This window comes from Coenobita brevimanus, chromosome 103, assembly GCF_032717465.1.
Source record: "Coenobita brevimanus isolate Jiangsu-jjx chromosome 103, ASM3271746v2, whole genome shotgun sequence".
NCBI classification, from domain to species: Eukaryota; Metazoa; Arthropoda; class Malacostraca; order Decapoda; family Coenobitidae; genus Coenobita; species Coenobita brevimanus.
The window spans coordinates 4,617,261-4,634,854 of NC_137056.1; the positions used below are offsets into that span (position 1 = coordinate 4,617,261).

A 17,594-nucleotide genomic window follows, 5' to 3' on the forward strand; every position below is an offset into this window, starting at 1 on the left:
TATGTACATTATCAAAGTTTGGGAAGATACTTGTGTGTCTGTCTTTATAGGTTCATTTTCCTTGAGGCAAAACCAGTCCATGTATATTGAAACTGAATATGCTATGATATACTCAGTACATTTTCTACAGTCAGGTAACTTCATTGAGTCCTAGTGGTCTTAATTAAGGAATCTTACTAGTCAAAGGACTCAAGCATGTTAATCAGTTTTCACCATTTCTATTGATTCGTCCTCTTTACTCACTGGTATATGTGTTTTGTTATCTTCACTTTAATATGTCATGTTAATGCTTCCCTTTACAATACTGTGAAATAATTCTGCATTTTGAGAGAGACTACCATATGCATGCATGGTATGATGAAGTACTTGAGGGTTGATGTTTTTGTTTTACAGAGAGTTGTTTTAATGAAACAGACAAAATATTATGTAAGTATCCTCTATGACTGGTTCTGTATGGATCCCTGCAGATAATGTTGGAAGTTGGGGCTACTGATTTTTTAGGGCATACAGCAAGCTTGCCCCAAATGTGGTCCATCATATTGTCATTAACCTGCAGTGCACACAACTGTTGAGTCAGCCAGAGTGTTTTCATAACGTGTAGAATGTGCATAGCACCCAATGGAAGCCCCCCAAATGGCCAGATTTATCATTTCTGGCCATTGCATGGGCCACTTCTACCCATAGTGCAATTGTGACTGTGCAGCACCTCTTCACTCTTCCATTACTTCTCCCTCCGCCATCACATGAACTGTGTCCACCACCACAGTTCATTTTAAGTACAATAAGTGTGTTTATACATGTGTTTATCAGTGTGTTGTTAGGCTTCATTATGAGTGTTTGGTACTTTTAATATGACTTTAGGGAAGGTTAAGGCAGACTAAAGGGATAGTATCGGCAATATTGAGGAAGGTGGCAACCAGTATTTTTTTTTTTTTTTGATACATTCTGTCTTCTATAGTCCCATTTTCCATAACACTAAGCCTGGTGTCAACAAAAATTGCTGCATTTCAGGCAAGCTTACTTTATAAGCTTAACTCTCAGTCAGCTGACATATTTCTTGGTGTACCTGCTAATGAGAAATTTTTAGAACTGAGGGGCTTATTTATAGTCATGTCAGTTCCTTCTTTTCTTGGTGGTTCCCCTAGTTTGAATAAGATTGACTGGTAGCAGCAAGAATAAACTATAAGAATGTCGCTAGACTGAAGAGGTTAAACACAGATGCAAAAGGTGACAGAAGGTTAAGGCAAATAATGCATTATTATTATTATTATTATTATTATTTTTACTTTTATTATTATTATTATTATTATTGGTGGAGACACTCACTATCCACTCACTCGATGTAATGCTGCTCTCGGGCGCCTGCCCTTTCATCTCTTCCTTCTTTCTACTCTTCCTCATCTGTCTCTCTCTCCTTCATTCGTTCCTCTTCCTTCTGTCCATGGGTGACTCTACACTGAGTGACAAGCCAAATGGTTCCCTGTACACCAGGAAACCATTTACTACACTGGGTGGTAGCCATATAACCAAATTATGGTGCTTGATGGGGGTGCTCACCATCCATTCACTCGATGTAATGCTGCTTTGGGTGTCTGCCCTTTCCTCTTTTCCTTCTTTCTTCTTGTCTTTCTTACCTTCATTCTTTCCTCTTCCTTTTGCCTACAGGTGACTTTACTATCCCTCTTCTGTCTTTCTTTTGTTTGCTCTTTCCTGTTCTTCTGCCAATGAGTGACTCTACTGTACACTGAGTGACAAGCCAAATGGTTTCCTGTACACCATGAAACCATTTACTACTCTGGGTGGTAACCATATAACCAAATTATGGCACCTTTTGGTTTAGTGGATAATTATTTTAGTGGTAGGTGGGGGCTCTCACCATCCATTCACTCAATGCAGTGCTGCTTTCAAATGACTGCCATTTTCTCTCTTTCTTTCCTTCTTTTCTTCCTTCTTCTGTCTTTCTCTCCTTCTTTCCTTCCATCTGTCTATGTGTGACTCTACATTCAGTGACAAGCCGAATGGTTTCCTGTACACCAGGAAACCATATACTGTACTACATTGGGTGGTGACCATATAACCAAATTAAGGCGCCTGGTGGTTTGGTGGGTAATTAAGGTGCTCCAATCGGATTGAGCCTTGTAGGTTTATATCCAAGGGATGGTTAAGGTTTATTACTCATGTAATGCCACTCAGGGATGAGTGAGGCTGGTCACTTTCATCTTAAATGTCAAGATCAACTCGCCCAGCCCCGGGCTCCTACACTCCTCATGGGGCAACACAGGATTAGATGATGAAGATGATGATGATGATGATCATGATCATGATCTTGATGATTATGATTATTATTATTATTATTTTTTTTTTTTAATGAAGTACACTAGTAATGTTAGTGTTCAGTATGTATAGAAAAATGCCAGATAATGTATAGTACTGAACTATAATAACTTAAACGTGATATGAATGTCGAGTGTATCAAACTTTGCTACTTGAGTGATAGAATTAGCACAAGGGATGGTGCAGAAACAAGCTTAGTTGCAAGGTTTAGAATTTAGAGCTGTTTGCCAAATTGACAATACTGTGTAGGGACTATATGAATGAGAAATTATTTGCTTTGTGTGTAATGATTGTAGTGCTTTATAGTACTGAAACTTTGGTTTTTAAGGCTGAGAATGTTTAGAGATTTTAAAGTACTGAAATTGGAATGGGAGAGATGGATATGTGGTGCCACACTGAGGGACAGAGTAACTTATATAGAATTAAGAAGACATGTGAGTAATTTAATAAGGTGTAATATGTATGGACAGGCTTAGGTGGTTTGGACTTGAGGAGAGAATATGTGAGAATGATTGAGTGAAGTGCTGTACAAACTGGCATATTGAAGGAAGATCCCTCGCCAGCAGTCGAAGGAAGATGTGGAACGAGGATTTGAGAAGGGACCTTGTTGTTTGGCAGTTTCATTGCAATGCTCCTGGAAACTGTGTCCTTTGGAAAGCAGTCATCAGGTGATCAAGGCTTATCCATATAGACATGAAACACTGCCGTTCAAATTTATATTATATAAGCATCATTCAAACTGAAAGTAAATTGTCTAACTTTATAAATTATTCTTTCTGATCATATTTCTTATCTGTGGAAGGGCTCCCACAGGATACCAGACCTAATGATTAAGTTTATAATTTGTTTTGTTGAGAGTACACTGCAGCTTTGTGTTTAACCAACTACCTAAATCATTACTGTCATCCCGCTCCGCCCTACTTTTTCGAGTGCTTCATCTAGCTCAGTATTAGTATATTATTGTACCTTTGTGAAAAGTATTTTTAGATTCTTCAGGCAGCACCCACAGTTCAAGTTGCTTTACAAGTAATTTGTAGGGTTATAGTTGCCTGAACGGTATAAAGTAATTGATATTTGCTTTGTGTAAAATCTAGCAGTTGCATTAGTTGGGGTGTTGTTGCCAAAATTCTGTGTGTTGAAATATTGAGTGTGGGTACAGTACACTGTAGTGCCATCTGGTACCCTTGTCTAACTGCCACGCTGACTGTTCTCGATGCCATTTACAAACACTAACTTTCCCACTCACAGAACGGAGTACTGTATAAGTCGTCGCACAAAAAAATAAAGAAAGTGTTGGTAAGGGAATCCTGCGCCCTCTTGCTTACAAGATCCAAGCATGTGCTTCCCATGTACCTCACAGCTCTTCCCACCTAGCTTGGCTTCTCCAGTTTTCGCTGCCACATTAGAACCCTTTGACCAGTGCTATCAGCATTAACAGTCAGTATTACAGTATTTCCTTGAACTTTATTAATCCCCATGCCTGAGGACATCTTTTCTATTTTATTGTAATTGCCACTGAGCAATTCATTCACCTTAAGAGAGATTTTTCAAACTGAAGAGGTTAGATATAATGCTTTCATTTACTCCTGCACCACAAAAGATCCCCCCCACACGTTGAAGAGTGTCATCTTGTGATAGCAAGAATTAATCATTGATAGATATCACCAGATTCAAGGGGATGAACAGCTAGAAACTACTGGAAACTCTTGTTATTGTGTAAAAGTGGAATGCAGTAATTATATAATATAGCTGAGTGTGAATAACAAAGAGGAATGTAACTTAAAAATCATACCTAAGCTCTCTTGGTCAAAGGGTTGATCACAGTTGTGCATTAAGGCTTATTTGTAACCCAACTGGGTCCTCTAAAGTGGCTGTGTATTATGTTGCAGGATATTGAGATGGCACCATGCATAACTCCGCTTAACTTCGGAAGTGCATGTTGTTTGTTATGTTGTGTGGATGGGACGGAACTCGTGACTTGCATAGTATCTCACCTAAGATAACCAGCACTGATTTACTTGATCATGTATTGATCAATTAAATTTTTTCTTTTATTGTACCATGGGCTTTGTTTTTTCAGAGACACTCAGTAGTGTACATTAAACCTTTTACTTTTTTTCTTTTTTATTTATTTGTATTCCAGTATAATACATTGGGTAAAAAGTACTGAGATAAAACTTGGATATTATTAAAATTATTTAGTATTGTCTCCCATTTACATCTTGGATTGTAAAGTAGCTTGACTTTATTGCAAAGATTCTGTTTAGAAATAAATCACAGTTTAACCTTCTCAAATCCAGCAGTTACACTTGATTAGGTTATAGACTGATTAGTTATTGTATTGCCATTGGGCAGTGTTGTGATTGCTCACAGATTTGTCTTGTCAAAATATAATACAGTACTTTTATAATGATAAAATTTTCTAGACTTGGATTTTGTTTGTCTTTTTTATGACGAAAGTTCATTATGACCAGATTTGGATTTTGTTTGTCTTTTTTATGATGAAAGTTCATTATGACCAGTTCATTATTGCATTTTGGTATTTGATGTTACTAGTGTAGTTGTCAAGGATGGAGATGCACACAGACACCAAGTGTTCTGCAGCCATGAATGTTACACAGATACATAACATATATTGTTTAAATACAATTTTGAGTGAAGACATAGACACATAAATAAGCTTGCTCACAGTGTTGACAGTAGAAGAAGCATAAGCACTGTAATACATATCCTTAGTCAGAGTTTGGAAGACCTAATTGTACCTGCACAGTGAGAGACCTCTCACTAGCAGAAGAAGGTTATCTGGTGGTCAGTTACAGTTAAAAGTTTTGGCTTGGAAATTCTGAACCTTGTACCACAGTACTGTAGGTAGCCACAGGAATATGTTGGGTTATTGTTTAATTTGTACTACTATTAGAGAATATAAAAGTACCAGTAAGTTGCAGCTGACATTTTTGTTTTGTTCTTATGCTCCTTCCACACAGAGAAAATAAACTCTGTGTTGCATTAACAAATGTGAAGTTTAGGAGGCATTACGGAAGTTTCTGAGCATCTCTGATGGGAAAACTTGGTTTAGTAGTACATTTCTGTGGCAGTAGTAATGCAGAGGTGAAGGAGAGCAAATTTATATGACAGTATGACAGTGTACAGCAGGGAAGAAAGGTTGCTGGTTCTTTGAAAGCAGTGATAAGAAACAGGGAAGTGAGCATGGAAGTGAAAAAGTTACTACATGACAGTATTGTGATACCAACTCTAACGTATGGAAGTGAAGCTTGGATGTTGTTGGAAGGACACAAGTCAAGAGTGAGAGAAGTGGAAATGAGTTATTTAAGAGGAGCCTGTGGAGTCACATGGAGAGACAGGCTGACGAATGAGGATATAAAGGAGCGTTGTGGTGTTGATGTGGATGTGATAGGAAGCGTTATGAGGAACACGCTGAGGTGGTTTGGCCATGTGGAGAGGATGGAGGGTGAAAGACTGACAAAGAGAGTGTATGTGAGTGAGGTGGAGGGGGGAAGAGGGAGGGGGAGGCCGAGGATGAGATGGAGGGATGGGGTGGAGAGGTATATGAGAGAGGGGGGTGTGAGTTGGGAGCAGGGCAGTGAAATGGCGGGGGACAGGGCGACTTGGAGGCGATTTGTTTGTGGCCACCCCAAACGGGATTGAGGTGTCTGGCAATAGATAGATAGATAGACAGGGATGTGTTATATCATTTTTGTTGTTTAATGGATGGAGTAGAGAGTTTTAAGAGAAGTTGGCATCATATCACCTAACTAAAATCAGTCATGATGCATTGTTGATGGAAATGGTAGAAAAGTGGAGTAGAGTAGAGGAAAGAAAAGTGGAAGAGGTGTAGGGGTGACAGAGAATCAGAGAAGCATGTAATGACAAAGAAACCTGGAGGCTATTTTGTTGCAGCCGTTCTGTTGTGTTTCTCAGAAGGGAAGAAGATTTTGAAGATGATAACAGTGAAAATGTGATAAGCATTTTATGGAGAATGTTTTTATCCTCAGTCTTTCAAAGCTTTCCTGTTAGCAAGTAATACTGTTTGACATTAGCCAGAGTAAAATAAGTAAGTTGTCCCATGAGGTATCAAGTGTAATCTGTTGGCATCATCATCATCGTCATCGTCATCCGGACCTCCTTTCCCACCCTAGGGCAGGGTGAGGAGTAGCAATGTCCAGACAGCCCAAGTATCCCCAATTCAGTGGGCCGTGCTTCCATTCCATTCATTTATCATTCAAGCCCCCGGAATCCTGGCTGTATCTTATAAGCCAAAAACTCTTACCACATTCTGCAGCTTCACGTAATCTTATCCGATAGAGTTAGTCCGAACGCCGTCACATTGAAAAGGGGTGCCAAATCTCTGATCATGCACCCCTTCTCACAACATTCATCCAGCCAGCTTGATCTCTTATCAGTCCCCTAGCCTTACTGACATCCATACCTCTCTTCTTCACACACTCATCCACCATATCCCTCCACCTTCTCCTTGGCCTACCTCCCATCCTCCCTCCATCAGATTCACTCAGGTATACCTTTTTCACCACTCTATTGTTATCCATCCCTTCCAGATGACCATACCGTCTCAGTACATTCTCTTTGATTCTGGTGTCCACAGACTTCCTCACTCCGCATCTTTCACGAATCACATTATTTCGTATCCTATCCACTCTCTGTGGACCACATAAATTCCTCAGCAGTACCATCTTCACTGCTCTCACTCTTGACTTTTCATTTTCATGCCATACCATAGTCTCACATCCAGATGTTAAAGTTGGCATTAACACTCCATGTAAGCTTCGCGCAGCTGCTACACTCAAGCCACTGTTTCTTATCAAGGGCTTCATAGCACCATCTACTTTCCTTCCTTGTGTCACTCTACTTTCCACTTCTTTTACACATTTTACTTTCTTCTGTCACCGTAACTGGGTATTTGAACTCTCTCATCAATTCCAGTCTCTCTCGATTCACTGTAACATCACACTAGGAGTCACCTTCTCTCCCGATTACCATCATTTACTCTTTTCTACATTTACTCTCAAGGCACGACACTCACAGACATCAGAAAAACTCTGCACTAGTCTACCAAGTTCTAGTCTGCTATTTGCAAGTAGCACTGCATCGTCAGCATACAGCAAATTTGAGATATTCCATCCATCACCAGTCATTACCATCGCCATCCATTACTCATGTTTTTACTTCTCTCATCACCCCATCTGTATATATATTGAACAACCGTGGAGACACCACACAACCTTGTTGCATGCCCACATTGATCGTGAGCCATTCACTTAGATGCCCATTTACCCTTACACATGCCTCACTACCATAATAAAAACTCTTGACAGCACCTAGCAGCTTACCATCTACACTGTACATGTGCAAAGCCTTCCACAATCCATCTCTGTCTGCTATGTCATATGCTTTTTCCAGGTCCATAAATGCCATGAACACCCTACAATCCTTCTCACAAGCTTTTGCCACAATCTGTCTCATTGCAAATATTTGATCCACACATCCTCTGCCACTCCTAAAGCCACCCTGTTCATCACTCATTAGGACTTCTGATAAATCTTACTTTCTCCATAATAAGTCTTCCATATGCCATCCGGACAACACTTAGTAAACTTATGTCACGATAATTCTTGCAGTCACTTCGCTTACCTTTATTTTTTGTACAGGGGTACAATCACAGCCTTTTTCCACTCTGCTGGCACAGTATCACTCATCCATGCCTTCATACATATCTCCATCAAGCATTTCATTCTGCTCTCTTCACTACACTTAATCATCTCTTCATACACCTCATCGACCCCAGCTGCTTTCCCATTTTTCAGCGGCTTCACAGTGTTCTTCACCTGTACAAGATTCACGTCTCCTGGCACTGCATTCCTTCTGTTAACACCCCCAGAACCAATCATGTTTGCCGCAGCTCAGACTTTCAAAATATTCTTTCTGTCTGGTCCTTACTTCATCCCCTTGGGTTAATAATCTACCACTTACATCCCTCATGCTTTCACATTTCTTTCTGCATTAACCAGAATAAAATAGACAACTTTACTGTTGAGGTTTGATAACACAGTTTATGAATGGGCATGAGAAATAGGATAAATCTTTAAGGGTAAATGAGAGATGAATCATTTGAAGAGTTACTGTAGGTAAGTAGCATTATTGTGGGAACTCTCTAGTGTAATATGGAGTGTAGAATATGATAACTTTGTGGGAAACAGTACTTGGAAAACTTGTCAGTAATCTTTTGATTATTGGATGGGTAGCTTGGAGGTGAAGAACCTGTGATTGTGTAATTCTTTCTTCTCACTTACTGTATTTGGAAGTGAAACTCAGGCAGTGAATAACAGAACTGTAATGCTGAAAGACTGAGAATTAATTTTAGCATGTATGAGAACTCAAGAAGAAAGAGCTTTGGGAGTGAGGCATGGTGTTGTGAAATAAGCAAAATGAATTACATGGTGATAACACTTTCAAAGAATACACATAGGTGAAGCACCAAAGACAGATCAAGAGTACGTTTGGTCAAGGAAGGCCATATGTATTGTATCGTTTATAAAGGCTCCAACATGCATGCATAACTCCATCCCTGGTCTTTTCTGGTTTGCCTCTCGCAACCTGACCCTCGATGTACACACCTCTCACCTTCCGCACCCAGTGGCCGTTCTCCGTGCTTTCAACATGCCCAAACCATCTCAAGCTACCCCTTTTCATCACAACACCAATAAATTCAAGTCCCATCCTTCCCATCAACTCTTCAGTCACAGTCCAAACCCCCACAGGCCCTGCATTCAAGGATACACTACACATTCATCTAATCATTGTCATTTCTGTATGTTTGAGCTTACGAATATCAACTTCCTTTACTGTCCACGTCTCACACCCGTACAGGATTACACTCCTAACACATGCCACACACAAGGAAGGATCCTTTAACATGGATAGGGAGCCCTCAAAGTTTGGAGAAGCAAGAACTATCTGACCTTTCTCCAACCACTCCTTGCCCGCCTTCAGCACATAACATCCCCTAAATAGCAAAACTCCTCCACACACTCAAGAGACTCCAGTAAGATCAGTCGTTTCACACCTTTCAGTCACAACATGCTCTCACTTACACACTGCACTTGCAAAATCAACATGATTTCATAGCCTGCCATTAATACCATTGCATCGCTTATGGACCACCTAGCACCATTAAAGTGTTCCCTGTGTGCCCATAAAGAACAAGTGAGCGCCATGTTATCACAGTTTCCCTCTGATACAGAATTATAGGCGGAATCTCCATTATTTAATTGCAAGAATTGATGCCAAAAAACACAATGTTACAACGGAAGATTAGAACCAAACACTCAATGGAAAACTTGAGATCCAAGGGGTTCCTACGCCTTTATGGGACAGCTTTTCGTTGAAAACAAAATTTATTGAATGAATGTACCGGTACCACATGCAGAAAGAATTTCAACTGTACTTCACATAGGATTAAAGTTCTGCTTTTCAACTGTACTTCACGTAGGATTAAAGTTCTTCTGCTTAACGTGACAGTTGGAGTGGGCCAAGCTGCTCTTTTCCAAACTTAACTGAGAGTAAGCATCGTTTGCTTGCTTCGCTCACTCCCTCATAACAAACAGTGCACAAGATGGAGTCACTTCCCTCACCCTTGTGCCAAACCTCACATAGCCACTTCCCCTCGCCTTTGACATTATTGCAACCAGCCGTTGATATTGTCACTTTTCTATGCAGTTGGTTTGAAACCCTTGTGCATTATTCCATCTCTACACTAACTAAATTTTTCTCCACCTCCCTTTCATTTTCTGCAATCAGTACCAAGTTATCAGCATACATCTTCCATAGGAGTTCATTTCTGAAGTCTTGTGAGAGCTTCAGGCTCCAGGACAAACAAGGGACTCTAGACTGATCTTAGATGCATGCCAACATTCGCTGGAAACTCATCACTCAAATCTCTGTTCACTCTTACCTGGGTGCAAGCACCCACATATATAGCCATAACCACTCTAACCAGCCACTCCTCAGTCCCAAGCTCTCTCATTGCCCACTACATCACTTCCCTAGGGACTCTGTCAGAGACCTTCTCCAAATTAACAAACACAAGTTAAGCTCACTTTTCTTTCCTGTATATTTCTCCTGAAGCTGTCAGACAGTGCATATGGCTTCAGTGGCCCCTTTACCTGGTATTAACACAAACTACATCTCATCAGCATTCACTTTTTTCTTTATCATACCTTCTAGGACTCTGTTACCTTCAATGTCTGGCCTACAAAAGTTTTATGCCTCAATAATTTCCTCTAGCCAGGGCATCAGCTTTCCCCTTGTACACATTTACAGTCACACTTTAGCCAGTCGTCTGGGATGACACCCATATATATTTTAATTTTTCAAATCATTAGCAAAACTCCACTCTCATATTTCCTAAGGCCTCCAACATCTCATGCAGTCAACCCAGACACATCCACTGCCTTCCCCAGTTGCATCCTGCCTATTGCCCTGTTCACAGAAGCAGCATCAATGAAAGGCCAAGTGTCAGACACTGGATGCACGGACTCCAAACATTCCCTGTTCATCAAATTCCTCATTCAGCAACTGATTATAATGCTTTCTCTGTGCATCTTTAATATCCCCACCTTCCACCACAACCTTTCCTTCGCCATTCTTCACACACTGCTCACCCATGATATCCTTGTTTTCCTTCTTCATCTGATTTGCCACCTTGAATACCACATTCTTTGTTTCTTTACAATTTAGGTTATCTGGTAAAAGCCTTTGAGTCTCAGGTTTTGCCCTGTATAGTGTACATCCTTTCTGGCCCTACTCTTGGCATTCAAGTATACCTCTCTTACCACCCCTTTTCCATTCCTGGAAAAGTTTTCTTTTCTCAGTTGCAGCTTCTGCACAATCATCCCACCGCCATGTTACTGTATGTCTTGGAGGTTCCCTTGTCCATCCACACAATGAATCGGTAACTCTCAAAAGATTGTTCTTGTGAGTTCTATATTGCTCATTAACACTTCTGTTTACAGCATCCTGTTCAGCCACCACTCATCTCATCTCACTGTAGAAGCTATTGCTTATTGTCTGGTTTTTCGTCTTCCATATTTGCCTCACTGGTGCATTGGTCCCCATTGTCACCACCTGGTCCTTCAGCACCATGTCACATGTCAGTAATTTGTGTTGCTGCACACACTCTTTGCTTCCTATAGCTTAAACATTCTTCGCCATCCTTCTGCATGCCCTTGTGTTGAGGAAATAGTCAGTCTGGCTGCTATTACCCCCAGACTCATATGTAATCAGTGTACTCCCTCTTTTCTGAAAATGTATGATTTAGACTGTCATGTTCATTTCCTCCCCAAATTCAAGTATCCTCTCCCTTTCCGCATTCGTCATACCACATGCACATCGCCCATGCACCCCTTCATATGCTTGGGCTGCTTTACCCACATGACCATTTAAGTCCTCACCCAAAACTACAGCCTCATCATCTCCCATACCAGCACCCACAAGTATCAAGTCATCCCACAATCTTTTCATCATCCAAACCAATATATATATATATATATATATAAAATCATCTATCTATCTATCTATCTATCTATCTATATATATATATATATATATATATATATATATATAAAATCATCTATCTATCTATCTATCTATCTATCTATATATATATATATAAAATCATCTATCTATCTATCTATCTATCTATATATATATATATATATATATATATATATATATATATATATATATATAAGCAAGAAAGAAGGAACCAAAGGCCAGGAGCCCACAAACCATTCCTTTCAAGAAAAAACAAAAACAATACAAAAGAGAGCCAAATTCAAGATCTGTTCATTTTGAGATGCCACTGTGGAGCATATGCTGATGTAATTGAAATCATGAGTTCAAACAGTATTTTCACTGCTATAATCCATTCATTAACTTTACATTCATGATACTCACACCACCCACTACTTAACCAGCACACCCACACCACCATATCTGTCTACACATCCCTGCCTAAATAATTGATATCTGCAGTCTTTCCCAACAACATCGTAGCTGACCCTCCCCTGAACCCGACTTCCTTTAGGCAGCAGACATTTACCTGCCTCCTGCTCAAGTCTCCACCACTCCCCTCCCCATTCTTCAAACTATGTGCATTCCATGATGCCACTTTAAACCTCTTGGGTGATTTGGTTTCCATTGGCTTGTATTTGCTTTTGTTTTTTGTTTTTGTTATGTTGGGTAAATAAAGGAGGAGACAGACCACAGGCCTTGCTGCGTGCACACCCCCAAGTCCTGGCAGGGGGTCAGGGGCCCATAGCCCACCAGCTGTGGTCAGTGGCTGTGGCAGTGGCATCGAGGCACCCTGCCATGACAGCTACAGGGACACCCTCCAAACACACTTTGGCACTGTAATTGGCTCACCATTATACACCCATTGATAGGGTGCCTCATGGGGCACTACTTTGAGGTTTGGGCCCCTCTCTATTGGGAGGAAGTGGCAGCCAGGGAACCACAATGTCCTGTACCCTCTGGCACTGAGGGTGGAAGAGTGTTTAAGAGAGGAGGTAGAGGTAATGTAGTGAGAGAAGCCATTGTTGAGAAAGTAACCATGGGGCAGTTTTGTCACTATTCCCAGGTGGGATTTTGTCAGGCAAGATTATGATGATACAAAGGTTACATGTGTGCATTGATTGTCATTAATTGCTTGATTCTTGTACTGTGTTTTACCCAGGGCATGAGAAGGATTGTTGGAGTGTTCTCTTCGTACATATTGATTTACTGGAGTCAGACTCAACTCATTTCGGTATTTTTTTTTTTTTTTTTTTTTTTTTTTTTTTCATAACCAGTTTTCTTGTCTGAATCCATATAGCTCTGAGCCTACAGACTAATGCTTACTTAGATCATGTTCACAGTGCACTGTAGGTATACTGACAAATTAAATGTTGTCAGCACAAGAGAGAAGATTGCACAGTTTTCATCATGTAACATTGTTTAGTTGCACTTTTCACATAGTTGTAGCTAATGCGTTAATCGGATAAGCTGCTGTGCATTTTTTTCGAACTAATAAGTCAGTGAAGTTTTTAGAATTAATAGTTTCTACTTCACCACAAGTACATTCGTATGATATTGACAGCATTCTTTTTTTTTTTTTAAGCAGTTATTAATTTTTTAAAAGTATTTATTGAACTTGTGAAGTTGAAGCTTTTATACACTTGTAAAGTTCTGTAAAACCTTGGGATCCAGCCACCTAATGTCTGCATCATCACAAGGTACATTCAGCTTAGTGCAGCTGACATGGTTTTAATTATCATCCATCTTGCATGTAATTAATGTTGAAGTATATGTGTGTGTATTTTCTTATGTTTTCATTTGTTATTGCAGGTTGGTGTGACGGATGACTTGTACAACTTCCTACATGATCTGTGGCTTCAGAATGCACCCATTGGGGAGCTCTTCTAGGAGAAATGGGGGGCTGGCTTTCCTCCGCCCCAGCATCAGAGTTTCTAGCATTGCTCTGACCTGTATGACTTGGCACTGATGATGGAAGCTGAGAATGAGTCAGGTGTGAGGCACAGCTGGATGTGATAGGAGCTTACTGTTGTTGAATTCTAAGGTAATTATTGAGGTAAGAATGTAGTGAGTACTGGATGTATCTGATCTCAAAGTGAGCTTTGCACTGTGCAGGTATGATTAGTATGTTTTTTTTTTTTTTTTTTTTTTTTTTTTTTTTTAAAGGAAGTAGGAACCAAAGGCCAGGGGCCTGCAAATTGCTCTGTCCAAGAAAAAAAAAAAACAAGATAACAGAGAGCCAGATTCAAGATCCATTCATTTCGGTATGCCCTGACACACTGCGTTTGAAAGACTGGAGATCACAGGCAGTAAGAAAAACAGACAGAGGGAGACATTTCCAGAGTTGACCTGCCACATATGAAAGAGTGGGAGTACCGGTTAACTCTTGTGTTAGAGAGTTGGACAGAAAAGGAGTAAGAGTTTGGTGCTAGACCAATGCTACATGCCTGTCGTAGTGGTGGAGGGATGCAAGCAGACAGTCCAGAGGAGCAGTGACCATTGAAGTAGCAACTGAAAAGAGATAAAGATGCAACAGTGTGGTGAAGAGACAGAGGTTGAAGGGAGCCAGTAAGAGGATGAGAGTTAACGAGACAAAAAGCCTTTGACTCCACCCTACTGAGAAGCTGTGTGGGGGGAGCCTCCCCACACAGGAGAGTTGTACTCTACACGGGCGAATAAAACCCGTGTATAAAGTCAACAACTGTGCAGGGGTAAAGAAGGTACAGAGTCGGCTTAGGACACCTAATCTCATGGAAGCAGATTTCACAAGGGAGTTAATATGTTCTTTCCAAGATAAATCCTGAGAGAATGAAACCCCAAGTATGTTTATCCCCTACACACCGATTGACGTGTATAGCCATCACAATTTTGGGCACGAAGCAACGCTGGTTGATATGTATAGACGCAAGCGTCTTCCCGCCACCCTTTGAACTTTAACTTATTATTACTTATCGACAGGATCACCTGGAGACGTGGGGATACTGTACTTTTATTTGAAAGAGGAAGAGTTGGTGAGTCTCCTGTATCTTTAATTTTTTCTCTAGCTGTTATAGTTTGGCAGTTATTAGGGTTTGAAGTAAGGATATTTTTTTCCAAAATCACGGAAATCCCCCTGAGGAAGGAGCATGCAACATCAGAAAACCCCCGGCGTGTAGGAGTTAAAGATGATGCAGGATTGAGCTGGATACTGGCTGTGCTGCCCAGTCATACAAACATCCCTCTACTCCCTCTTAGCCCCCAAAAGGAGGATGTTGAACTGCAGGAGAAGAGCAGCCACAGTTTTGCATTTGACCAGGTTCAAGTTTCAGATGAACCTAGGACCACAAAAATTTGTGTGTGGGAGATTGCAAATGTATTATCACCATCAAAAGTTTGCTGGCACTTCTCTGCTGTGGTGATAGAAGGTGCATTACGAAATATTGTTATGTGATAGCAATATGAAGTACACGGCAAATGAGTGAGAGAAGGAACAATACTTTGACAGTCTTGGAAGAATGAGAAATAAGGAAGACGGAACACAATGCTGTCAGGAAATTGTTGGCAAACTTTAGCTGGTGATGGCACCTTAGCATTTAAAGTTGGAAAAAGAAGTCGTGAGTTCAGACAGCTACCAGTATTTAATTTTTTTAAGGTCAAAGGAATATAAATGACAACTCAGGGAAACTTTCTGTGCCCTTCTGTTTGATTACCACCAGATCCTTGGGTTGGAAGCTACAGAATAGGATTCCCAGTGTGCTTGAGGTCACAAAAAAAGCACAGAGGCTATCCCAGCCACATTAAACTGCATGATATACTGTATTAGGTCCGTATTTAGCAAAGTAACTAAGACATGAAGATATCAGTAAAATTAGAAACAAAACACACAAACAAATACTAATGTAGAGATTCATTGTTGTATGAACATTCATTCATTTGGTGTCATGTACAGTAAAACCTCACTGTAACGGACTAAGTGGGGCCCAAGCCACTCCGAAAAAAGCGAAATTCTGATAAAATCGACATCTGGACTTCCCCCTGCTAACCCGGGTTTTTTCCAATATATCAGACATTAGTCCAGATCACACCAATGGATTTTAAACTGTTTTTGCTACCATTCCTGTGCTGTTCTGTATTATATATTCACTACAATAATCAAGTGGTACAGTATATATAATAATACTGTACTGTACACTGATAAACGTGTCTTTTATTTACCCTATTGTGGTGAACATAGCTGAAGTGGTCAGGCAGTCCACACTGCTAGTGGCTTTATCTAACTTTTTCCGATATACAGTATAAGAATGTTATCTGGCAGCTCCTCGATTCCAGTAAAAGCAAATTCCAGTCTGTTGAAGTTCGTTATGTCAAGGTTTTACTGTATTAAGCCAGGGAAAATTTCTCATAATCCCCATCAGCATAAGAAAATTAAATGTAGCTCTTTATTGTTTTGTATTTGGTATGTCAGTAAATTGGGCATTTGATATCTATCTGATTCACTATTATTATTGTATATTGTATGTCTACAAAAAGTGCTTATACAGATTGTAAATATATTAAAGCTTTTTCAGTAGACAGCCTTAAATATGATAATCAAAATGCTAATAGTTTAGGGAGAATGTAAATAGTAGATGAAATTTGCTTTTTAGTTTATGGTGTAAAGTGATAGTGATGTAATATATTTAATAGCTATGGCAAGTACCGCACAGAGGTATGGCACAGCACAAAGACGAGTTCCATGATATGAGAAAGAGTGCATGAGAGGGAGATGATTAAGGTACAGTAATGCTTAACCCTTACAGTCTGAGGGTGTCTTTCATGTTGTTCCACTTAGTGACAGATGATTTTATTGTAACTTTGGAAGGATCTCTGGTATTGAAGGGATTTATGAAGGCTATATGTATTCCCTTCAGTTCAGAATAGTCTTCCCTGAAGTCAGTAACATCATCTGGACACAGCAGGAATGAAATAAAAAGGACATCCATAATATGCACAAGTTAATTTACATTTGCATTCCCTTTGACTTGATGGAGTAGAAAGGTATTCCTATATTCCTGCATTTTATTCAGTCTCCAACACAGCTGCAACCTGATAAGGAATTCATTCACCACCGTTTATGTGAAATGTATATACTGTAGTGTTAATCAGCATTTCCTCATAAGGTGCAATTATGTGTGTTCAGTACAGTATTTTTTTTAATTATAAGTTTTGTTTTATTTTACGGTATTTATGATAAATGTATACTATAATGAATCTATATATGATAGTGTATAAAGAAATTTAGGGCATTCTGAATGCCTGCCTCCTGCATTATTTATTGTGCTCAAAGACCAAAAAGTGCTGCATTATGTGTTGGACATTTTACTAACCATCCAAAAGCTAACAACTAATGTAATCAGCCTAGCCAAACCTAATTTTGCATTTTGGTTAGTAACTGTCCGCAGTGTGCTGTGGCACTTTCTGTTGTTTGTCTTCAACATTATGAAGTAAATCAGTATATTCTAATAAGAGCAAAGATGAGATGTGAAGTTTGTGTAAGTAAAATGAAAGGACATGGTACTAAAATACTTAATGTTGGTGGCTTGCATCTAGGAATGGACTGTTTAATCCGTATTGGTGCAGGTAGATATAGTACATAGGGCTGCATTCTATGTGACATTGTAGGCTTTGCAGTACCT

General features: G+C 39.9%; 1 protein-coding gene across 1 annotated transcript in view; it reads left to right on the forward strand.

Annotated features, from left to right (window-relative positions):
• The window catches only part of Naprt (nicotinate phosphoribosyltransferase), a 52,109-nt gene extending 38,279 nt beyond the window's left edge, over positions 1-13,830 (forward strand). Inside the window, exon 13 of the mRNA XM_080284945.1 lies at positions 13,753-13,830. Coding sequence (XP_080141071.1) covers positions 13,753-13,830 — 78 coding nt within the window. The remainder of the gene's footprint in view (positions 1-13,752) is intronic.
• Positions 13,831-17,594: the final 3,764 nt, after the last annotated feature.